The sequence below is a fragment of the Leopardus geoffroyi genome, chromosome C2 (assembly GCF_018350155.1).
Source record: "Leopardus geoffroyi isolate Oge1 chromosome C2, O.geoffroyi_Oge1_pat1.0, whole genome shotgun sequence".
Classification (NCBI taxonomy): Eukaryota; Metazoa; Chordata; class Mammalia; order Carnivora; family Felidae; genus Leopardus; species Leopardus geoffroyi.
The window spans coordinates 72,842,910-72,869,604 of NC_059333.1; the positions used below are offsets into that span (position 1 = coordinate 72,842,910).

A 26,695-nucleotide genomic window follows, 5' to 3' on the forward strand; every position below is an offset into this window, starting at 1 on the left:
TGATGAAAACTAACTATACAGGCCTTTAACAGCTGCTAAATATTTTGGAAAAAATACTGTATTAATATAGTAATTGCAAAATGTTAAGAATCTTTTAAAATTTGATAAAAATACTGTGTTCTATTAATTAATATACAATACTTAAATTCTCATCCAAAGTAGTTCTCTCAAAAGTAAAGGAAAGAATCCCAGCAATTACATTTATAATACAATTTATTTATTCTTTAGTTCTAATTTGGCAACTGGAAATTAGGATACAAATCATATTCCTTTCTGTGTTACCCAATTTTTTAAACCTATCTCTCTTTTTAAAAAAAATTTTATTTAAATTCCAGTTAGTTAATAAACAATGTAATATTAATTTTGGGTGTATAATATACTCATTCAATACTTCCACACATCACCTGGTGCTCATCACAAGTGCACTCTTTAATTCTCATCACCTAGTTAACCCATCTTCTCACACACTTCCCTTCTGGTAACCATTAGTTTGTTCTATATAGTTAAGAGTCTGTTTCTTGGTTTGTCTCTCTCCCTCTTTTCTCCCCACTATGTTCATTTGTTTTATTTTGTGAATTCCACATATGAGTGAAATCATATGGCATTTGTCTTTTTCTGACTTACTTCACTTAGAATAATACTTTCTAGCTCCATCCATGCTGTTGCAAAAGGCAAGATTTCATTCGTTTTTTATGGCTGAGTAATATTCCAGTGTGTGTGTGTGTGTGTGTGTGTGTGTGTGTGTGTGTGTGTGTGTGTGTATACACCACAACTTCATTATCTATTCTTCAGTCAATGGACACTTGGGCTGTTTCCCTAATTTGGCTATTGCAGATAAGGCTGCTATAAAGATGGGTGGGGGGACATTTATCCCTCTGAATTAGTATTTTTGTATTCTTGAGGCAAATACCTAGTAGTGCTACTGCTGGATCTTAGGTAGACCTATTCATTATTGCAGATTGGAGGAAGCTTAAATGGGGTGTCTGAAGAGAGGGCTACTGAAATAAGGTTTACTCCACCAGATCCTAGAAATGCTCAGGAAGTAGAAGTGTACAGAATTCAGGTAGGCAGAGGTAAGTTACAGCAGTGAAAACAAAAGAACTGGTGAAAACACTTCATATAGCACTTAGAACCTCTAGATCCCTTCTCTTGTTCCCAGACCCAGAAGACAAGAGGTTTAGTTTCTAAAGAAATTGAATTTGGTAAGTTCTGTACTCTGGAACTTGATGGGGAATGTGGTGCTGGGCTAAAGAGATAAAAAGTAATCTGCACACTGAAAATGGAAATTCTAGCAACCTTGTTTATACTGCAGGCAAGAGATTAAGGATTCTTTTCTAGAGATATTTAATGACCCCAAACAATGACCTCGGGTGGGAAAGGGCAATGAACAAAGCCAAGTATTTTATAGTTAAATCCAGCTAGCTTCATTCTCCATTCATAAGAATAGAAAATAAGGATCACTAAATATTTAAAGATCATCTCACATCTGAAAAACAAGAAAAGAGGCAAACTAGAAAAAAAAGAAATACAGAAAATGCACAGAATTCAAGAAACAGAACATTAGAGAAGATGAGAAGATATTAGGTCCATGAAATAAAAAGACGACAAAAAAATGATCAAATAAGAAGAGGCTTTTAGAAAATAAAATAGGATATCATACCTTCCTCCATACCCCAAATACTCTATGAAGGAGAAGGCAAAGTAAAGTCATTTTCAGACATGCTAACACTCAAAAAATGTCCCCCATATACTCTTTTTTCAAGAATTTATTGGAGAGGGGCGCCTGGGTGGCGCAGTCGGTTAAGCGTCCGACTTCAGCCAGGTCACGATCTCGCGGTCCGTGAGTTCGAGCCCCGCGTCAGGCTCTGGGCTGATGGCTCAGAGCCTGGAGCCTGTTTCCGATTCTGTGTCTCCCTCTCTCTCTGACCCTCCCCCATTCATGCTCTGTCTCTCTCTGTCCCAAAAATAAATAAACATTGAAAAAAAAAAATTAAAAAAAAAAAAGAATTTATTGGAGAATGTGCTTTATTAAAGGAAAGTAAATTGAGAAAGAAAATGTGGCACTGAAAAAAACAGACTCTGACATAGCAGAGTGCTAAAAGGCATAGGACAGGGGCACCTGGTGGCTCAGCTGGTTAAGCATCCGACTCCTGATCTGGCTCAGGCCAGGATCTCATGGTTTCCTGAGATCAAGCCCTGTACTGGGCTCTGTGCTGTCAGCAGAGAGCCTACTTGAGATTCATATTCATTCTCATTCTCATTCTCTCTCTCTCTCTCTCTCTCCCCCACCCCCCCCCGCCCCTTCCTCCCTCCCTCCTCCACTCATGCTTTCTTTCAAAATAAATAAATAAACTTAAAAAAATAAAAGGAATAGGACAGTGGCAAAGGTAAGTCTCATATGAGATCTACACAGCAAGTCTATAAAGTAACTAGTCCAGACTGGAACAGAAAGATAGAAAAAAGTGTAAGATCATATGTACAACCACATGTTTCTTTAAGTGAAAAACTCTAGAGTCTATTGTAAGATAAAGAAAGATACTTAGTAATAAGTACATGAAAATGAGATGATTATCATGCCTAGGAAAAATGAAGGGCTGCAGAAGAAAGAAGGATGGTGTTATAATATACTACTTGAGTAATGACAGATACTATAATAGTCACATGATTAAATGCTATTAATTTAATTTTATTTTTTTTTAAATTTTTTTTTTTCAACGTTTATTTATTTTTGGGACAGAGAGAGACAGAGCATGAACGGGGGAGGGGCAGAGAGAGAGGGAGACACAGAATCGGAAACAGGCTCCAGGCTCTGAGCCATCAGCCCAGAGCCTGATGCGGGGCTCGAACTCACGGACCGCGAGATCGTGACCTGACTGAAGTCGGACGCTTAACCGACTGCGCCACCCAGGCGCCCCAGATGCTATTAATTTTATTAACAGTGATGACACTATGTTTGAGTGATAAAGGATGAAGAATAGTTTGGTATGAAAGAGAAAGTTATCTACAATGGTAAACTGGAAAACAGCAGTATATGCACATTATTTAGAAATTTGGGGGTAAAGACAAGGGACTTTGCTAAGAAAATGGAGGATGACTGTTTTCAGAGAATGAAATTAGGGATTTTTCGGAGGTGACAGATATTTTTTATTATTATTTTTTACAACGTTTATTTATTTTTCAGAGGAGAGAGACAGAGCACGAGTCGGGGAGGGGCAGAGAGAGAGAGCAAGACACAGAATCTGAACCAGGCTCCAGGCTCTGAGCTGTTAGTACAGAGCCCAACCTGGGGCTCAAACGTGTGAACCGCGAGATAATGACCTGAGCCAAAGGTGGACATTTAACTGACGGAGCCACCTGGAAGCCCCCATTACATTTTTTTGATAGTATATAACTTGCAAAAATAAGGTACTTCTTTAAAAAATAACAAAAAGTAAAGATGACTCATAAAAGGTGCCTGAAACAAATGTAATGTCTTGATTTTTATGCCTTTGTAAGTTTTTAATAAATCACTATTAAAGGCAACACCTAATTATATTAAAATTAGAAAATATAGGCAAGAAAAAGAAAATGAAAAAAGGAGACTATAAACAAATCTGTTTTCCTTTTTCTGTAGATATCAGTATCACATAAAACACTTTGGAACAGAATAATTTAATAAATAAAATTTAATAAATAATGTATAGAAATAATAAATTAAATAATAAATCTAAATAAAATTTAATAAATATTACAATAATTAGTGGAAGAAGAGAAAAATCTGATAGACTAAGGATTCCCAGATCATTGGTAGGGCAGGAGGAATGAAAGGGGTAGGAAAAGAACAAGTGAAGAAAGTGAGAACAGTTTCCTTTTGTTAGGTATCACAGAATAACATTTGAGACAGTAAGTCATATCATATGTAAACAAGTATAGAATACATGCTTGTTTGCATAGAAGTTTTTATACATATGCACAAACACATATGGGATATATGTCTATTTTATGTAAGATACATCATCTCTCATCAGAAGAATAAATAAAACATACTAGGAAATGTTCCTCAGTAAGATCAGAAGAAATGAACAAAATTAATGAAGAATGGTACAGATTACCCATAGTCATCAACTAAAGTTAAACTAATAGTGCAATAAAGTGCTGAGTAAAGGCTCTGCTAAAAAGAGTATACAGAATACAAATAGGTCATCTGTGTAAGTCTTATTAGCTAATGAAATAAAAAAGAACAGTTTAAATTCAAAAAATACATGTAGAAATTTCCTGAATCTGTGTTCTCTACTGAGGCTACTCACATTTTAAGCTATTATTTACATATGCTCCCTTTGCTATTATGGACATTACTGTAGTAATTAAATGTTAGAGAACAGTTTATTATAAAGAATATAAGTAAGTGTTGGATGATATGACATACCAGGCTACAATACAGTCACTCAGGAAAATAACTTAGAAATTTTTTTCTCCCACATTTATTTTGTCTTTATCATGACATTATTATTCAAGGGGTTGTACAACTTTAATACAATTATAGTAACATTCCAATTCTTGAAAGACAGACTGTCAAGAAATCAATCCTAAAATAACATTTCTTTGGTTTACAATAGCTTTTTTCTTTTTTCTTTTTTTTTATATTTTATTTTTAAGTAATTTCTATACCCAACATGGGGATTGAACTCATAATCCTGAGATCAGGAGTCATATGCTCCACCAACTGAGCCAGACAGGTGGCAATATATTCTTTGCAATATATTCTTCTACAGTAAAACTAAGTCATAGTAAAAAATGTGAAGGACTCTGCATGCATGCATAAATAAGGACTGCCATAATTAGAAGTAAAAAAGTTTACCTGACATAGAGGGATCGCTTCTGGCTAGTTCGAAGAGAACCTGATCCTGAACTAATGCTACTATTCATCATCTGCTCCCGTAAGTCATGTATTTTGGCTTCAAAACGACTGTATTCTGATGGGGAAAAAATAAATTTATACTTTACACTCTAAAAAAATAAGTTACTTGAATATAAAGTATTAAATACATTAGCTGGCTTATAATAATTATATGAAGTTAGAACCTTGAAAGAGTAATCTGTGTAAGATTTTTGGACAAAATGCAAATTTCAAAAAACCAACAATTTTCCAAATGTACCATAAATTAGAACTGGCTGAATTAGAATTTTCTCATATGCTATTTTAAAGTTCATATTACATTTAATCAATTAAAAGACAACTTTCATGCATCAAATAGTGGTATCAACCTCACATTACTGTCTAACTGTAAATTTTAAAGATTAAAATTCAGAATTTATTCTGATTTTTGTACTTAAAAAAAGAATCCTATAATGATTTATACTAGACACTTTGTTTACTGATTTTTCCCCTTGAGGAAATCAGTTACTTTTATGTGCTTAAACACAGAACTTGTGTACAGTCAATAATATGGCAAAAGTCAACAATACAGGAAAAATATGCCTTAAAAACTGTACATTAAATTTACTTCAACTCATTTTATGATTTGTAAATTCTCAAAATACAAAAATAAGATACAAAACAATTTGAATAAACATTTTAAGATCATTTTTATATAAAGCAAGTGTGATTTTGACGATGAATTATTTTAAACTATATCATATAGTAAAAACTACTAAATCTATTAATAAAACCATAAGCACTTTTTCAAATATACTGCATTACACATTTACACACCTTTATACCTTTTTCTCTATAACAAACTATTTTATAGAAATTAGGGTAGATCTCCTCAGATTTTCTTACAAATACAAACAGTCTTAAAGCAAGAGCAAATATCTTGCTTGGGAGTTTGTATAGTTTAAGAAGACAGAGGAAGAGCAAACATGATTATTGTGGAGTTATTCTTCTTTTTACTATAGACACCATGTTTGTTTTATGGATACTAAGATTAATTGAAGCAACAGTTCATCAAAAAACTCAAAAACATTTAATAGTTCAAACTAGTAAGTAATAAAGTGTTCTTTTTTAAAATATTTATTTTTGAGAGAGAGAGAAAGAGAGAGCACAAGTGGGGGAGGGGCAGAGAGCTAGGAGGACAGAGGATATGAAGTGGGCTCCGCACTGACAGCACAGAGACCAATGTGCGGCTTGAACTCACGAACCGTGAGACCATGACCTGAGCCGAGGTCGGATGCTGAACCGACTTAGCCACCCAGGCGCCCCTTTTACTATTCTGTAAAAATATGACAGAGAGGCACCTGGGTGGCTCAGTCGGTTAAGCGGTTAAGCGGCCGGCTTTGGCTCAGGTCATGATCTCCCAGTCTGTGGGTTCGAGCCCCACGTCGGGCTCTGTGCTGACAGCTCAGAGCCTGGAGCCTGTTTCAGATTCTGTGTCTCCCTCTCTCTGACCCTCCCCCGTTCATGCTCTGTCTCTCTCTGTCTCAAAAATAAATAAACGTTAAAAAAAAAAAAATAAATATAACAGAAAATTTAAAATACAAATGTTAGTAGACAGTAATAATGTGTCCAGTACAATTCAACAATTAACAGTTCATGGCATTGAGGCACTTGGGTGACTCAGTTGGTTAAGTGTCCAACTCTTAATTTTGGCTCAGGTCATGACCCCAGAGCCCTGTGGGACTGAGTCTTGTGTGGGATCCATGCTGGGCATGGAGCCTGCTTAAGATTCTCTCTCTCTCCCTGTCCCTCTCCCTTTCTCACTCTAAAGAAAAAAAAAGAAAAAAAGAAAAACAAAAACAACTCATGGCAAACTTTTATTTGCAAAGGCACAGTGAAAATAGAGATAGACTGATGGATGGAAGTACAAATACTGGTTCCTCTTATTGTTAAAAGTTTTACTTATTTAAGTAATTTATACATTCAAAGTGAGGCTCAAACTCATGATGCCAAGATCAAGAATCACATGCTCCTTTGAGCCCATCAGGCAGCCCTATACTGGTTCTTCTAATTAAAAATTAAAACCATTAAGTTTGTAATTAATGTCTTCTATCTTCTATCTATATGTGCTTTCTTGCATAAGACGAATCCTAGTTCTCGCGACACTGGGAATAACAGAATTAGAGTATTACACGGGGACTTCTTAATTTTTTCCAGTATTACGTTTACAACAGCCTTGAAATAACGACACCAACAACTAAGACCACGACATCGTTTTTGAAAACAGTTAACTACTTTCCCTACTTCCTTTTAACCTTAAAGCATGGTCTAGTAGGGATGAATATATATATATATATAGTTTAATTGCTGTTTTAAAATCACTTGGAGTAGTTCCTCCTTAGGTGTTAATGTTGCCAACTATCCAGTTGGCTCATTTCTTATACACTTAAGTTCATTTGTTCTTTTTTATTGTCAATTTTGACATTTAGGGGTGGCTTTTAAGAGTTTCATTTTTTTAAATAGGTAGGTAAAATAGTTTCAAGGTCATATCTGTAAAACAAGGATATTAAAAAAGAAGTCTAGGTTCTAGTCCTCTCTCCTACCCTAAATTATATTAAACATTTATATATATGGTCATTATATATAAATCACCGATATAAATATAATAAACATTTATATATAAACATTATATATAAACATTTACAGAAAGGCTTATTCCTCCATTTTTAATAAATACAAGCAGATACACATATATATGTAAATACATTTACATATACTTATTCTAGAGTATTTTAATATATATAATACATAATTATGTACACATTATGTATATATATCACACACATATATGTATTGCCCACTTTTATAAATTAATTTTATTTATTTGTTTATTTTTGAGAGAGAGAGAGAGAGAAAAGCAGGGCTCGAGCTCACCTGAGCCGAAGTCAGACACTTAATGACTGATCACCCAGGCGCCCAATTTATTTTATTTATCTTTTAAAAAGATACAGCAACAACACTGTATAGTAGCATGGACAGATGTCCCTCATTCTTTTTTAATAGCTATATAGTTCTTTTGCTTTTAACCTTCATCTCTTTGTTACAACAAAATACTGGAAAGAGTTACATTCTGCCTTATCAGCAAATCTGAAAATTGTTTTCTTTGAACTAAGGTAACGTTGGTTATGACTGAAGTTGTTTGATCTCCGTTCTATTCATACTATACCTTATTTATATGTAGGCAAGCCTTCTGTGCGAATAGTTGTGTCAGGGTATATTTTCCAAAGATACATGCCTGTATCCCACATGTTCTTGTACTGTGACCTTGCCATTCCCCCATTAATTGGGCAGACTCTAATCACTCTCTCCTTGAATTTGGGCTGGTCTTATAACTCACAAGCAAGCAAATATGGTAGAAATGATTCTATGTGACTTTCTTTTCTTTTTTTTTTTTTTTCAACGTTTATTTATTTTTGGGACAGAGAGAGACAGAGCATGAACGGGGGAGGGGCAGAGAGAGAGGGAGACACAGAATCGGAAACAGGCTCCAGGCTCTGAGCCATCAGCCCAGAGCCCGATGCGGGGCTCGAACTCACGGACTGCGAGATCGTGACCTGGCTGAAGTCGGACGCTTAACCGACTGCGCCACCCAGGCGCCCTTCTATGTGACTTTCAAAGTTAAATTAGAAGAGGCCACAAAACTTTTCCCTGTTTCTTTAGGGATGCTTGTCTGGGGGAAGTCAGATACCATGTAAGAAGTCTGACAACCCTCAAAGAACCATGCTGCAGAGGTCACGTGATGGTGTTCTGAGCCCTAACTTCCAGCCAGTATCACCAAGGCACAAGACAAGGGGAGTAAAGCTATTGTGGACCTTCACCGACCAGCTGAATCCCATTAAGTGACCTTAGTCTATGCTACAAAGACCATCCAGACAAAATCCTGCCTGAATTCCTAATCTACAGAATCCATAAAATGGTTATTGTTTCAATCCACTAAGCTTTGGAGTAGTTATGAAGCAACAGTAACAGGAACACACTTCCACTGTGCAGTCTATTTTATTTGGTCATACACACCCACACACCAAGGACAAGCCTTCCTAAATTTAAAAATACATATGAAATTCCTAAAACAAAGAATAAGTTTTATATACTTTCAAAAATAAATATATAAATATAAAATTAGTACAGTTTATTCTTTTGTTCTAATGATAACCTTTTGTTTGGCTTTTGCCCCCTGTCCACCATGAGCAATCACTTCAGAGCCAAACTGAAATATTATCCTTTTATGTCCAGTTAAAAACTTTAAAGCAATCACAAAGCTTATTCTATTTTCATAGCATCTTCAAACTCCCCATTTTCTAATAATTATACTTCATCCAAATTGTCAGAGCATACAGTCTTTTCATATTATACACTCTCCCCTTACAACTATCTTAACTAATTGCAATTAATTGCTAGCATCAGTCTTTATGTCAGTATCTCTCCCATCATTTTGGGTGTCTGAACTTTGTTCTCTCTTCTCAGAGTGTTTATATGAACAGTATCATCAGAATACCAATCTGTTGTTGATACATTTGACTGCAGCCTTTATATGTGAAAGTCTATTTGATTCAGTTTCTTTCCTTGATTCTTTGAAAATGTTGACTCCACTGTCTCCTTTAAACCATTGCTAATGAAGTTCTAATGACTACCTCATTTTCTTTCATTTAAAGAGCAATGTTTTTCCTTTGGCCTGGAATTCAAGTGAATTTTTCTTTTTCTTTTCTAATTTTTTTTAATAAAAAATTTTTTTTTTAATCTTTATTTATTTTTGAGAGAGAGAGGAAGAGAGTACAAGTAGGGGAGGAACAGAGACAGAAAGAGACACAGAATCCAAAGCAGACTCCAGGCTCTGAGCAGTCAGCACAGAGCCCGATGCGGGGCTTGAATTCATGAACCTTGAGATCATGACCTGAGCTGAAGTCGGATGCTTAACCGACTGAGCCACCCAGGCACCCCTAAGTTAATTTATTTTGAGAGAGAAAGAGGGAGTGTGTGTGCAGGAGCAGGGAAGGGGCGGAGAGGGAGAGAATCCCATGCAGGTTTCTCTGTCAGCAGGGAGTCCAAAGCAGGGTTCAAATCCACAAACCATGGGATCATGACCTGAGCCAAAATCAAGAGTCAGGCATTTAACTGACTGAGCCACCCAGGTGCCCCTTTTTCTTTTATTTTTTGAGGTTTTTGTTATCATTTACTTATGAAGTTAAAAATGAGTGATAGAGGGGCACCTGGGTGGCTCAGTTGGTTAAGCATCCAACTTCAGCTCAGGTCATGATCTCACAACTCACGAGTTCAATCCCCATAACGGGCTTACTTTTATCAGTGCAGAGGTGGCTTTGGATCCTCTGTCCCCCTGTCATGCTCTCTCAAAAATAAACAAACATTAAAAAAAAATGAGTGATAGTTAAAACTGTCATACAACTTTTTGGTTTGTTCTCAATTTGTTTTCAGTTTCAATGTCTTTCTGAATAGATGGAACAGGCCAGACCAGTCCTGGGAGTGGGGGGTGGGAGGGGTCACAGGGGAATGGAGCCAGGCAAGGGAGAGCAGAGAGGCTGAGGGGCTTGCTGGGGGTGGGGAGGGTGTGTCTGTGTGTATTTTTCTTTTAATCTTAATAATTTTAAGTCCAATAATTTTGTGAGAATATTTCTCAGTGCTAGTTATAATCTTACGTAAACAGAATGTCTTTTTGATATATATTTTGAGTTTTTTAATTTTAGAAAAGTTTTGTTTATGTATTTTTAATATGTTCTATATGCATTGTTTTGTTTTTTTCCTATGAGACTCCCACATATATGCTGAATATTCTTTGTCTACTTTATCTGTCATTCTCAAATCCTTTTTTATTCTTTTTCTTTTTTTATTAACATATTTTCCAAAGATTGAAGCCATCCCCAACTGTTCTTCCTGAACCATTTGAGAGTAACTTGCTACCTTGATGTCGCACCACCGTTGAATATTTCCTATAAATAAGTAAATAAACTACAAATATATAAATACACATACACACACACACACATATATATTTATTCTAGAGAAAGTGTGAGGGAGGAGAGGGGCAGAGAGAGAGCAGAATCTTAAGCAGGCTCCATGCTCAACGTGGGGCATTGTGTGTCCTACGTGGGGCTCAATCCCATGACCCTGGGATCATGACCTGAGTCGAAATCAAGAGTCAGACACTTAACTGACTGAGCCACCCAGGTACCCCTAAATATATTTTCTTATACAACAACAAAACCATCAAAATCAAAGTAAAATTAATACATTACTACCATCGAATGCTCACACCCTACTTGAGTTTCCCCAGTAATGCCCTTTATAGCAAAGGGATCAAAGATCTAGACTGAAATCATGAGTTGTCATATCTTTTTAGTATCTTTCAGTCACAACAGTCTCTCAGTTTTCTTCCCTCGACTTTGTAGTCTTGATACTATTGAACATTACAGGTCAATTATTTTATAGAATGTCTCTCAATTTAGGTTTGTCTGATGTTTCCACATGATTAGGTCCCAGTTATGTAAATCTGGCAGGAATATCACGGAAAAGATGTTCTTTTTTTTTTTTTTTTAAATATTTATTGTGAGAGAAAGAGGGTGCATGACAGAGTGCCCGGTGGGGGGAGGGGCAGAGAGAGATTCCCAAGTAGGTTTCATGCTTTCAGTGCAGAGCCTGACTCGTGATTTCCTAATTTATTCAGTGCAGTATAAGCTGGTATTATCATCATCAATTTGATGCTCAAATTGTTCTCAATTTAGCCAGAGGGAACCCTTTCAAACTGGATTTTGTCCTTTTGACACGTTTCCTTCATCTAGCACAGAATATTACAGAAAAATCTAGTACTTTCCCTTCCCCACACCTGGAAACAGCCATTAATCCAAACAGCCTTGGTAATTTTGGTGGGGAAGAGTATTTAGAGGCCAAGATCTAAGTGTTAGGTGTGCTCACTGCTATTGGGCCCAGGCTCTCTCAGTGGATACAGCTAGAGAATTGTATATAAATTTAATATCCATATGTAAAACAGATACACATTTATAACTATGTTTATATAAATTAAAAACCTTATGTTTAGACCAATTTCTCCAATTCTAACCTAATATTATAGGGTTTACATTTTAGTTTTCTCCCTTTCCATATTTATTACTTTCTACTCTAAAAATGAAAATTATAGGTAACATTAACCTTAGCATGTATGTATCCATTTGGTCAATCTCTCTGTATGTAAGGAGTCTTCTGTCTCTACTACCACCTACTTCCTTGACTCACCAGTACCATGTGTTACCCTCCTTATTCTGCTCAGACTCTTGATTCCTCACACCAGGACACTCCCTTATGTGGAAGCCCTCTCTTCATAATTAAGTCCTAATGGGTCACCATAACTGTCTCCAACCTCCCTAGCCCTGCAATACAGATAACCACCTTAGGACTAAGTTGATCAGGATATGGCAGGTAAAGAGATCTTATTTTTGGTTTTTGAATAAGTCCTCTTTTTTACATACTTGCTTTAAGGAAATACCGTGCTCCTTTGTTAAACTTAACTTTTGAAAAAATTTTTTTCTTTATTTATAATATTTTTCTAAGTTCTATCAATTCATTTATGTTATTTTTTATATTCCACATTTTTTCTTTAACTTGTTTTGAAATATGAAGGTACACTTTTCATTTATTTCATAGGCATGTTTTTCTGGCATACTTTCATTGCGGAGATGTTATTCTTATCCTTATTTTCATTTTCCAAATAGATTTCTACTGGATTCCACAGTGATCCTTTTCTGTTGTTCATTAAAAATTTTTTTAATGCTTATTTTTTGAGAGAGATAGAGAGAGAAAATGAGCAGGAGAGGGGCAGACAGAGAGGGAGACACAGAATCTGAAGCAGGCTCCAGGCTCCAAGCTGTCAGCACAGAGCCTGACACAGGGCTTGAATTCACAGACTGTGAGATCATGACCTGAACCAAAGATGGATGCTTAACTGACTGAGCCACCCAGGTGCCCCTGTTCACTTTTATGTGAAATTAGTTTCCCTGAACTTCAGATAAGACTATTGGGTCAGGATAGCTTTTCTATCTTCACAGCTCTGGAGCTCCCTCTTTTGTTGTTTCTGTCAAGTGTTCAAAGGCATGATCTCCTACACTGTGAGATCTCCTGGTGGTTTACTTTCCCCCTACTTGTCTGGACCCTCTATTTCCTTTGGCCCTATTATCCTATCCTACTCAATTTGGATTTTATTCTCAGTAGTTTTCCTTTTCTCTGTGGCTTTGAACTGAAATGGAGCTAACACTGGTTAGTTGTGTCAGAGGGCACAGACTGTTCCATCTCCTTCATACCTTACTGCGGATCCCCTGCGCTTAACATGCAGACTGTGCAAAAACCCTTACAGTTGCAGGTGCTGTTCTTATATTGGCCACTGTATTTTCTAGTTAGTATTCATTAGCTCTTGGGCTTCTTGTGCAGCTTCTCCTTGTACAGATGTTGGTATTACAGGGTCTCATAGTTCTTGAGAACTTGTTTATACTTGCTTGTATTTTGGGGTTCATGGGATACCTTTTCATCTAGTTTTGTTAAAGGTCTAGTTTTGTTAAATTTTGGTTTTGCTATTATAATTTTTTTTCTGGTAAGGGGGGATTGTTCTGGGCAATTTCACTTTAAATCTGCTATCTTATTTTTAATTTTCTATTTGTCCACTACTCTATCAATATATTATTTTAGCGGTTGTCCTAGAAAATTATTAGTAAGTTTTGAGTTTTTGATATTTATTACTCTTGTTTTTAATATTTTAATCTTTTAAATATATCTTATCTGTACATTTATTCATTTATTTATTTTAAACATTTTATTTTTTAAAATCTCTACACCTAACATGGGGCTCAAACTTACAACCCTGAGATCAAGAGTCCCATGTTCCACTGACTGAGCCAGCCAGGAGTCCCATAATTTTATGTTTAATAATGGCTGTGCTTAACAACTACTTTGCAAAATTCCTGAAAATTCAACAATTGGCTCTTGTAAGTCATTACATCACAGCTCTTATACAAAAGTAATGTCTGTGCTTCTTCAGCTGAGTTCCTAGTTTTCATTCACTTTTTGATAATTCTTTACTGCCTTAACAGCTCTATGATGCCTTTAATAAAATATTCATTATGTTTCATGTAGCATTATTAGTTGTCTTCAGTGATTTTGCCAGCCAAATCAATGGAAGTCCTAGTGATTTAAAATGTTATACATTTAGAAATTTAAAAAAATTCGGTAAAAAGAACACATTATTTTTTATAGTAAAGAAGAATACTATTTCCCAAGAGGTAACTAAGTTACTATAAAGCAGTTAAAGTCTCAGATAGTCAACATTTAAGATACTGGAGAATTAAGTCAATTATTGTTAATTTCTTAAATTTGTGCCTCATTTACTATGTTTACTCTATTCAGATTTTCATATTTATGGTCTTTACTTACTATTAACAAACAATTCCTCCTAACCATCTGTCAGTTCAGAACATACTTCAATACTTTGTTTACTTTTCCTTTAAACCTCCCATTTCATTTACCTAGCTAAGATTCCTCTTTTTCCTGTCTGTTCCAATCAACTCATATTTTTAGATCTATCAATTTTCACTATATACCCATCCTATATATATTTTCTTAGACTTTATTTTGAGGGGAGAGTTTAATTTCTTTTTCAGTTAAGTCATTTACATCCCTCTCCTAGAAATCACATCACAACTCATTCCAGGAAAGGTACCACTGGGAGAGAGCTGAAATGTTATACAGAAAGTTTTCTCCATTCAGCATTTCAGAAATTCCAAACTTGTCATGAAATATATTTAGGGAGTCTCTGAACTGCTGGCCATAAGTCAAATAATATGTGTGTTCTTGTAAGAGGAGAGAACATGTTTAATAGCTGATTTTCTGCATTTTATTCCCCCTTTCAACTTCTAATCCTTGTTTTGGCCTCACTAGAATTGAAAAGATGGAAGGAAGGAGGGGAAGAGACTGGGGATAAACTGTACCTCCCCCAATCTCTTTGAAACCTACAATCCTAACTATGAAGAATAAAATTCATTTATACTCTAATGAAATATGTTAATTAAATGTAGAACTTAACATATGAGAGCAATAAATCTTAGAGAACAGATATGACTGGTTTAGAGAAGAAAAAGGAAAATGTTCTAAGAAGGCAGGTTGGTTAAGTAGTAAGAAAGGGGAGAAAGATGTAGGAAGGAAAGAGACTAAAACAAATCTTAATTAGTAACCTACTACAGAAAGTCACTATGAGAGATGACAAATGCTTGTCTGCAAAGAAATGCCACTAGTCCAATACAATCTCTCCATTTAGTCTCTACCTCTCTTCTCCTTGGTTATTACAAGAAATAAAAGAAATAAAATGAGGAGACTGGGATTAAACTCCACCTCTGCAACTGGGATTTAAATTAAAGCTCTGGAACTCAGACAAGTTCGGTGGCTCTGACCAAATGTTTCAACTTTTCTAGATTTCAGTTTAGTCACTTAAAATTTAGGAATAAGAGGGGCGCCTGGGTGGCTCAGTAGGCTGAGCATCCGGCTTCGGCTCAGGTTGTGATCTCCCGGTCTGTGAGTTCGAGCCCCACACCGGGCTCTGTGCTGACAGCTCAGAGCCTGGAGCCTGCTTTGGATTCTGTGTCTCCCTCTCTCTCTGCTCCTCCCTAGCTTGCACTCTGTCTCTCCCTCTCTCAAAAATAAGCAATAAACATTAAAAAAAAAAAAAAAAAAAAAAAAACTTCGGAATAAGAATACAAACTTCAAGGAATTTTTTTTCTTGTGTAAAGAAAAAATCACAAATTTAAGACAAACAATGGAAAAGAGAAAGTAAGTTTAATCTAGGTTTAATTCTTTTTCTTTTATCTCCATTCCTTTATAGTACAGCAGTTTGCAATATAATCAATATTTTTTGAACCAAAAATATAAATTTAAGGTCTGAAAGTTGATAAAGTGTGCTTGAGGAACAATGAGATAAAATTATTGAGATCAGGGCTTTTCAGGATGTGGAGACCCACTTGGAACCTCAGATTATTTTAAACTGAAGACACTGCAGATTCAACATTCAACAAATGCGGGGGGGGGGGGGGGACCTTCTCAGAGCTTCCCTTATCTGACCAAAAGCAGCAACTTTCAGGAAATAAGGCTATCATAAATCCCCTCTCCTGGGGAGTATTATGGCTTTGAGATGGAAAGACTATTCATATGTATATAGCAAACATTATCACAAACTTTTTCCTAAAAGCCCATTGGCCTTTCCTGAAGAACCCTATTTATTTTTTCCATAGAAAGTTTTTCTCTCCACTCTTTTTCCCATAGGAAGTTAGGTATATAAGTTATTAATGAGTCCTACTTCTTTTGTTGGCTCCTCATATGCATATAATATAAACCCTTTTCTCTTATGAGTCTATTTTTTACTAGTTTAAGTTACAGGCCCTAGCCACTGAAAGGTTAGCAAGTTTTTCCTCTTCTAAAAAGGGAGCTAGAAGAAATCTTAACCACTTAATAGCTGTATAATTGGCAAACTACTTAAATTTTTTGTGCCCTTCTTTACTCACCTGTAATGTCAAATGGAGATAACAGTGCCTACTTTATAGGGTTTTATGGGAATAAAAGAAGTTAATGTAACATGGTTAGTACCATAACCAGCACACAATTTTTTCTATTATATTCTATTACCCAACCTATAGGAAGTTCTTGAACTATATGGATGAGGAACTATTAAAATTTTGTAATTTCTGAATACAAAGTCAAAAACTAGCATCCAGTGCCCAAGTTTGATTAGAGCTATAGATCCTGAAAGATAAAAACTTACTCCTACCAAAAGCTTACCTCTTTGCTCTTTGTGTGTTTGTATGTATATATGTACGTCAGATTATCAATGAAGCAGAAAATCCTAAAAGATTCATCGTTAATAAAGGAAGATACTAACTGCAGAAAGATGACTGATTATCAGTGTCAGGTGATTCCTTCTATACTTCTTAAAATGGCCAGTTCATTGAGAAACAAAATCTGAGCTTTCAACTTATGTCCTTGGCCCTCAAAGCAGTTACACACTGATGATGTGGAATATGTTTTTTTTTTTTTTAAGTGCTGTATAACAAAAATACATTTGTTAAAAAAATAATTAAAGCAAAACATATTGCCTTATAAACAAGGTAAGTAGCAATACAGCAAGGAGGTCAGGTGTTTTCAAAATACCCAAAACATGATTTTAAATTTTAACTCTCCTATTTTTGGTCTTCCGGTTTTTTTGTTTTTTTTTTGCCCTCTTCTTTCTTTCTTTCCTTCTTTTTTTTAACCTACCATGTTATTTCTTCTCTCTGCCCATCTAAATCCTATCCATTCTTTAGGTTGCCAGTTAAGCCCCAATCCTACTCAATGGTATCTTTTCTCATGCCAGGCAACGTACTTCCTTTTGAATTCCTGAGGCAAAGTCTGTCTTCTGTGTTTTTTGGTATTTACCTTGTTTTTATTAGGCAACGGTAACATAACCATGGTAAAAGACATCAACATTGCCAGACTGGGCACTCATTAAAATATTCCCAGTGAAAAGTATCTAGATTTTGAAGGTAATAGGATCTGGGACTGAATTCTAGCTATTAGTAGCTTTGTCATCTGAGCTTATTTCATCATCTGTATGTAGGAATATAGCTACAAATTTCATAAGGCTCTAGAGAAAGGTTTAAATAAATAATAAACACACAGGCACCTAAATAAACATATAAACTGTGTTCAGTGTTATAAAGAAAAAAACTATCACAGTGCTAGGAGATATGCAATCATGAGAAAGAGCTAGCCACACAAAGAGTAAAGAAAAAGAATAAGCAAGAACAGAATGAGCAGAGAATTAGGATAGTATATGATGCAACAAAGGGTCTGAAAGAAGGCTGGTATGGTTAGAGTCTAAGGAGCAAAGGAAGGAGTAGAGGGCATACAGTGATCACATATGTTGTGCTGTGCTCAATCACACAGGGCCTTCCTTACAGGTCCTATCAAAGGGTTTAGATTTTATTCAGAGTTTAATGAAAAATGTTTTAAATGGAAAAGGACACAATGCAATCTTTGTATTTAAAAAGATAATTTTGCTTGATTAACAGAGAACAGATTGGAAAAAATCAAGCAAGAAGTAAGTATTCTTGTTAGAGGCTATTAGAATAGTTTAGGTAAGAGATGATGGTGGCTTTGGTTAGGGAAGTGACTGTGATACAGAGATTGAGAAAGGGGAGGGTGGTCAAGAATGACTCAGGCTTCTGGCTTAAGAATCAATGGAGGTGTCATTTACTTCAACAGTAAAATAATTGTTTCAGACATGCTCAGATGCAAACACTATGGAGAAATACAGCTTGTGATATCAAATAGGATCTATAATATGTTTGGTGCTCAGGAACATTTGGAAAAAAATACATATATAAGAGTAATCTGGAAACAGAGAAGATAGCTACTAAATAATAGCTATTTGAACAAAGTAGAATGCAAATTCTCCTTGATAAAAAAAATGGTTCCATCAAGAGAACAGTTTAAAATTTGAATACAACTAAAGAAAAAGTATTAATCAGAAAGGTTCATATAGAAGTACAGAAATCACAAAAAAGAACAAGAAAGAAGAGAAACACAGTATAAGCCCAGAAAAGATAATCTCAAAGGGCAATTTGAGAACCATTCAATAACTATCCTAGGAAAATGGCAGCCCACCTTTCCCACCTTGCCATCAATGGCAAGTATATCTAGTGCACAGAGATGTACATTACACTTAGTTAAAAGCAGCTAAATACAAAAATGGTAGAGTTAACTATCCTTGTTCTGGTCTATGCTTACCAAGTATTACAGCAGTTCTTCCTTCTATCAATTTTTAACTCCTCATTAAATATAACTCAATATTTTTACCTGGGTCTCAGAAGATTCTTTCTTGATAAACATGAACTAGAATATGTCTGAATTTTTAAGCATTCAATTTTCTATCTTGTTGTAGCCTTTTAATAGAAATATTCACTTCTTTTTAATTCAGTAAAGTTTTCTTGAATGTATAATTTCAAACATTTATTCTCTTCTTTAAAAAACTTTTTTTTAATTAAAAAATTTTTTTAATGTTTTATTATTTGTTTTTGAGAGAGAGAGAGAAAGACAGAGTGTGAGCAGGGTACGGGCAAAGAGAGAGGGAGACACAGAATCCAAAGCAGCTCCCAGGCTCTGAGCTGTCAGCACAGACCCTGACACGGGGCCCGAACTCACAAGCTGCGAGATCATGACCTGAGCTGAAGTCGGACACCCAACCGACTGAGCCACCCAGGTGCCCCTAAAAAAATTTTTAAAGAAAGTCTAATTTGTATATGTTAGGTATATATACTTGCCTGTCTTCCATTGCTAATATTTTCTCTCTAATCTCTTAAAATTCTGTTTCATTTTATTTATTTTTCCTATTATATTTTCTATGTCTTCTATTGAATTTTCTGCACTGTCTGTGTCTTTGGGTTCAATTTAAAAACTGTTTGCTTTCTTCTTCTTTCCTGGGTTCTGCTATCTCAAAATCAATCTCTTTGGGTTGTGAAGCCATTTTCCCTTACAGTTCTTACACCTGTATTTAGTGGTCTTTCAAAGAAATGGATGCATGGATTGTTAAAAACATTAATATCAAGTTTTCAGCTGATTTATGCCAATGTTGTGTGTGTGTGTGTGTGTGTGTGTGTGTGAGAGAGAGAGAGAGAGAGAGAGAGTAACTTTTATCTGTTGCTAAGTTTGCTGTTTGTTTCCATCTCTTCTTATCAATATCTTTGTATGAATGCCAGGCCATACTTTTTTCCTACTTATTACAGAATGAATTGGAATTTTCTGGACAAGATATTTGGCTGAACCAGAAAGCTTGGGAGTGCAGGGGGGATGGAAGCACAGGTTACCTTCATGGCCTTTAAAACCAAAAGACTGTCACATTATCTGAGGCTATCAAGACAGATTCCTTTATCCAAATACTACTTCCCTAAACTAAACCACATCAAGGATGACTTCTATTTTTTAGCATGTTCCCTGAATTCCCATGAGGCTTGTCAAAAATAAAAGATGATGTTTTTATACCACAAAAAGAAGCCCTCACCAACTTTCAGTCATATTCTAAGTTCTGCCACCACTGAGAATTCTCAACATTCCATGTTTTTACTCTTCTCCTCTTCTGTGCAGATCTGAAGCTGAGTAAGCAAGGCTTTGACTATGTTATGTTGTCTAGGTCTTGTATCAGTCATCTTAGTTTTGCTTAATGTGAGGTGGAGTTGTGTGGGTGTAAGTGTGTGTATCTTTTATTTGCCTTGTTGGCTTTTGTGCGTTTTCTTGGGAGGTCAGATATTGACTTATCTTTAATCATACCTAAATAGTCTACATTCCTTAGGAACATATAAGTGAGAGACTTTCTATAATACTAAGAAACCAGTATCTTAGTAAATACTGATAACTTGGCTTATATAGGTATATATAGTATACCTACAAGGCAAGAATGTGCTGGTCAGAAGATAAAAGCATGCGTAATCCCACTGGTGGTTTTGTTTCTCACTGAATTAATAAATTGGCATTCGGGGCACCTGAGTGGCTAAGTTAGATGAGCATCAGACTCTTGATATCAGCTCAGGTTATGATCTCACAGTTTGTGAAATCAGGCCCTGAACTGGGCTCTGCACTGACAGTGTGGAGGCTGCTTAGGATTCCCTCTCTCCTTCTCTTTTGATCCTTCCCCCATTTGCAAGCATTCTCTCTCTCTCTCAATAAATAAATAAACATTAAAACACTGGCATTCTGACTTCATATATTAGTCTGTTTGGTTAATGTGAATTTATCTGGAGTTTATCCAAATGTAAATGAATTTACCTCTGTTTGGAGTTTATCCATTATGTAAATGAATTTACCTCTGTTCATTTACTGGACCTAAAATGCCAAGATTTACAACTGGACGTACTATGAAATAGCAAGGAAAGCTCTACATGCTACTTTGACCAAGTAAAAAAATAAAATAAAATAAATAAATTAGGTTTTTGTTACAAAAATAAATTCCATCATTGTTTCCTTCTTTACCTTGTTGTTTATGAACATTAACCAGTATGCTATATATCCTTCAGGGTACTTAAGCTTTTTAAATTCCACTGAGGTTTTACTGGAGAAGTGGTTATGCTGATGTATACTAGAGTCTTACACGTTTAAATATGGCATGACCTCAAATTTTCCATTACCACCTTCTTCCCCTAGGAACTCAGTCAGGTCACGTCCATGATACTTCACTATCTAGAAACACATTACATTTCAAACTTGTATTTTTTTCATTTATTTTAAACACCAATAGAGGCTATTAAAAATGTATCTTAAATCTTGATATTAACAAATATAATTTCAAAAGTCAGAAAAAATTGGGATGACCAATTTTCTTTGGCAATGCTACCATCATTGCATATAGTTTTTACGATCCTTTGGGATCCCTGAGTTAGTAAAGGTATGTATTTGGTTTGAGGACAGATTAAAAAAAATAATAAACACATGGCAATTAATCCAAATAATGATGAAATACTCAAAGGAATTGGAAGATAAAACTACTACATCCTATTGAAAACACTTTGACCTGGATAGTAAATTTGGTTCAGACTAAACAAACACTAGATTAATGAAAGAGACCAAAACATAAAAAAGTTAAGCTTGGAAAGTTAAACAGTAAGAGGAAGAATTCTAAAAACTGAAATAAACAATAAACACAGACAGCAAGAATTTTACTACCTTCAGGCCGATATTGTGCAACAATCGTGACAGCTTGGCCAGCATTTTTCAAAGCAGCTGCTGCCTGCTCATGGCTGGCAGTTCTGAGGTCAACACTGTTTACCTGTAAATCAAATTGAATTTTAAATTTGAAAGAAATTATGCATACTGATTAGAAACCACAATAGCCTGTTCTCTGAGTAGGCACAGTTAAAAAAAATAATTTGCAATTACTTTATCATTAAAGTATTTTCTTGTTCCGAGTTACTAAAATACATCATATATTTCAACAGAATGTTACTATCAATGAAAACAGTTTTACTCACTAAAAATACTCTGCTTAACGTCAAGTGAGCAAAACCAAAATTTTCCCCAAGTTTTCTGGGAAGTTGTTCACCAATCCTTTGGGAAACATACCTTAATTTGATAACCTGAAATATCAACAAGTGTCATTATTTTGTATAGTTCATTTCACTAGTAACTCAAGCAATGAGAGGGACGTTCATTTTGTATATAGCATTTTTTTCAACTCCTGCCATATTTTTACTCCTATTACTCATTTCAATTCCAATTTTCTTCCTTCCTTCCCCAAACTAAGCCTCTGTTCTTTTGGAGTAACAGAAAGGCAATTGTTTAAAAGTGTTAAAATTGCTCAGATTTCAAGGGCTGACATTTAAAGAGAGAAAACGTTATCAAATGAACAAGGCATTTGTTTGAACAATGTTTTGTACGCAGGGCCCTTCCCTGGCCAAAATAATTACTGAGGTGATCAATTCCACTCCAGAATAAGCAACTTAATTCTTATTTCTGAAAGGCTGCTGATACCTAGTATATGCTGCAAGCACACTATCTTAAGAGCCTATACCTTTCCCACTATTAGCAAAAATTAAATGGACATTCAGGGAAGCATTATATTTAAATGACAATAGCTTTAAATACTTAAGTTGTCTCCCCACCCCGCCAAGAACCAGCAATAAATAGACTATAGTAATGCTTGAAACCTTGATCAAATATTTCTGGAAAGGAAGAAGAACTGTCATGCAATTTTTATATGAAAGCCTGTTTTGTTGACATCAAATCTCAAACCTGTTAAAGCTCACATACCAATTTTGGAAAAAATGACTATAAGCCCAGAAATTCTTAGGATTATAAAATTTATATAAAAAAAACATTTTAACCATGTAAAGACCTGATATTTGATATTATGTATAAAGGATGTCATTATGCAGCTAAGTTAAAACAAACACATATATTTTTATTTTTTATTTTGAGAGAGAGAGAGGGAGTGAGTGAGCATTTGAATGGGGGAGAGGGGCAGAGGGAGAATCTTAATCAGGTTCCATGCTCAGTGCAGAGCCTGACACAGGGTTTGATCCCACGACCCTGGGATCATGACCCAAGCTGAAATCAAGAGTTGGACAGACAACCAACTGAGCTACCCACTTTTTTAAGTTGTAATTTAAATTCCACTTAGTATACAGTGTAATATTAGTTTTAGTTGTACAATTTAGTGATTCAACACTTACATACAACACCTGGTGCTCATTACAAGGGCACTCCTTAATCCCCATCACCTATTTAACCCATTCCCCCAGCCACCTCCCCTCTTGGTAACCAGAGAGTTCTCCATAGTTACTGTTTCATGGTTTGCCTCTCTCCTTCCCTTAGTTCATTTGTTTTGTTTCTTAAATTCCACAAATGAGACAAATGATATTTTTCTTTCTCAGACTTATTTCATTTAGCATAATACTCTCCAGCTCCATATAGAGCTATGTTGTTGCAATGGCAAGATTTCATTCTTTTTTTATGGCTGAGTAATATTCTCGTGTGTGTGTGTGTGTGTGTGTTTGTGTGTGTATACACACACTACATCTTCTTTATCCATTCATCAGGTGATGGACATTTGGACTGTTTCCATATTTGGCTACTGTAGTACAGTACAGTACTGTAGTACTGTAGTACTATTACTGTAGTACTGAAATACTGTTCCATATTTGATAATGCTGCTATAAACACTGGGATGCATATATTCCTTTGAATTAGTATTTTTGTATTCTTTGGGAAAATACCTAGTAGTTCTTGAATGAAAATCAAGATCCAAAAAAATCTGAATCTAAAAAAATGTAACATAATGTGGTTTTATTAGAGATTATCTCTAGCTAAAGACTATTAAAAAGTCTACAATATATAAGTAGTTCTGTTTTTTAAAAAAATGTTTTTTTGAGAGGGAGAGAGCACAAACAGGGGAGTGGCAGAGAGAGAGGGACCAAGCAGTCTCCACACTGTCAGCCCAGAGCCTGATGTGGGGCTTGATCTCATGAACAGTGAGATCACGACATGAGCCGAAATCAAGAGTCTGGCACTTAACTGACTGAGCCAATCAGGCACCCCTAAATAGACCTAGTCTGAGCATAAAGTATAACTAATTCCTAATTCCCTAAAGAATAAACTAGGGAAGAAATTTAAAGGAAGAGAAATTTTCATAGATAGTTGTAGAAAAGGTAATTCTTAATGAATTATTCCTGAGCAGCAAATCTTTCTGTTACAGAAGAGATCTGAAGACAACTTATACAGATTCAAAAGAGAATAATTTGTTAACAAGACTACAAATTAAAAACTTTCCAAAATCTACTGAACGTTTTAACAGAAAATACAGTATCAAGGATATTTTAAAAGAAATCCTTGCACTGAGAGACGTATTTATGTAAATAGCCTTAAGTCACTTTTTTATACATATAATTTACATAAAATTCACACTTTCAACGTGTACAATTGAGTGGTTCTCAGAACATTCAAAAGGATGTGCAATTATCACCACGATCTAATTCCAAACATTTTCATTACCTCAAAAAGAAACCCACTACCCATTATAAGCCATTCTCCTCTTCCCTCAGCTCCTGGCAACTACTAACCTACTTTCTGACTCCATGGATATGTCTGTTTTCTACATTTTAAATAAATGGGATACTGATACTATGATATGTAGCCATTGTGTCAGCTTCTTTCACTTAGCATGTTTTCATGGTTCATCCTTGTAGCATGTATCAGTGCTCCATTACTTATTATGGCTGAATAATACTCTATTGTATTATTCTACATTCTACATTTTATCTACATTGTTAATTTTATTCCTCAGTATTTTACTCTTTTAAATATTGTCATGTGTGAAATTGTTTTCTTAGTTCCACTTTCAGGTTGTTTAATGCTGGTATACAGAAACATAGCTGTCTCTCGTATGGTGATTTGCTCTCCTGCAAAATTGCTGAACTTGGTTATTAGTTCTAGTAGCTTTTTTGTTGTGGCTGGATTTTCTAAGACTGTCTATATATAAGAGATCATGGCATCTGCAAATAGAGATAGTTTTCCTTTAAATCTGGAAGCCTCTTTTTTTTTTCCTTGTAACCGCCCTGTCTAGAAACTCCAGTACAGCACTGAAAATGAGCAGCAGAAGCGGACACGCTTGTCTTGTGATCTTAGAGTGAAAGCTTTCATTTTTTAGCATTTAGTATGATGTAAGCTATTGGTTCTTCATAGAGACCCTTTAGCAGGTTGAGAAGGTTCTATTCCTAATTTGTTTAGTGTTTTTATGATGTAAAGGTGTTGGTTTTTGAGAAGTGTTTTCTGTGACTATTGAGATGACTGTATCATTTATGTCCTTTATTAATATAGTGTCTTAGTTTGATTGGTTTTCTTATGTTGAGCCAACTATTCATTCCTTAATCCCATAAATTACACTTGATTATGGTGTAAAGTTCCCTTTTTATGCTGGTGTATAATCTTTTTTTATCCTGCTGGATCCAGTTTGCAATTCTGTTAAGGATTTTTTCATCTATATACATAAGGAATATTGGTTTCTTGTTTTTTCTTCCTATGATGTCTTTGTTGGTTTGATAAAAGAACAATGCAGGGGCGCCTGGGTGGCGCAGTTGGTTAAGCGTCCGACTTCAGCCAGGTCACGATCTCGCGGTCCGTGAGTTCGAGCCCCGCGTCGGGCTCTGGGCTGATGGCTCAGAGCCTGGAGCCTGTTTCCGATTCTGTGTCTCCCTCTCTCTCTGACCCTCCCCCGTTCATGCTCTGTCTCTCTCTGTCCCAAAAATAAATAAACGTTGAAAAAAAAAAAAAAAAGAACAATGCATGGCTTCATAGAATGAGTTGGGAAGTGCTCTTCATGCCTATTCCTTTTTTGGGAAGTTTGTGAATGACTGGTGTTAATTCTTCTTTAAATGTTTGGTAGACCATACCAGTGAAAACCATCTGGTCCTGGGCTTTTACCTTTGTGAAACATTTTGACTATCAATTCAGTCTTCTTAATTGTTACAGGTCTATACAGATTTTCTATTTCTTTTTGAGTCAGTTTCAATAGTTTATGTCTTTCTAGAAATTTATCAACACTTACATACATTATAAAATATACTTTGTCTTCACTAACAATTTTTATCTTTTCTTTGTCTGATATTAGTATAGCCACTCTTCAGTGTTTCTTGGTTACTGCTTGCATAGTGTATCTTTTCCAACTTTTTAGTTTTAATCTTTGTTAAAAATAAACCACTGTCTTTGAATCTAAAGTGTGTCTGTTACAGCATATAGTTGGATCCCGTTGTTTAATCTACCCTGTCAATATCTTTTAACTGGAGTGTTTAATTCATTTACATTTAATGTAGTTGAAAAAGATTTGTCGTCTATTTTGCTGTATTCTTCATGCCTGATATATTTTTTGTTCCTCTATTCCTCCATTTCTACCTTCTTTTGTTAAACAGATACTTTCTATTGTACCGTTTTAATTCCCTTGTTTATTATATATATTTTCAGTTATTAGCCTAGTGGTTTCTCTGGATTATAATTAACCTAATGATCTACTTTAGATTAAATACCAACTTAATTTCAATGGCATATAAAAGCTCTGCTCCTATACCCTGACTTGTGATAAATTACATCTTTATAAAGTGTGCGCCCATCAACACAGATTAAAGTTATTGCTTTATTCAGCTGTCTTTTAAATCAGATAGTAAAAAAAAAGAGCTACAAATAAAAAAATACACTTATATGTTTCTGTTTTGTATTTACCTATGTAGT

The 26,695-nt window shown here is 35.3% G+C and overlaps 1 protein-coding gene across 33 annotated transcripts in view; it reads right to left on the reverse strand.

Annotated features, from left to right (window-relative positions):
- The window catches only part of DLG1 (discs large MAGUK scaffold protein 1), a 276,519-nt gene that overhangs the window by 47,998 nt on the left and 201,826 nt on the right, over positions 1 to 26,695 (reverse strand). For all 33 annotated transcript variants that reach the window (XM_045502494.1, XM_045502504.1, XM_045502493.1 and 30 more), the window contains 2 exons: positions 21,644 to 21,746; positions 4,838 to 4,952 (listed from right to left, as the gene is read on the reverse strand). In XM_045502494.1, coding sequence (XP_045358450.1) covers positions 4,838 to 4,952; positions 21,644 to 21,746 — 218 coding nt within the window. The remainder of the gene's footprint in view (positions 1 to 4,837; positions 4,953 to 21,643; positions 21,747 to 26,695) is intronic.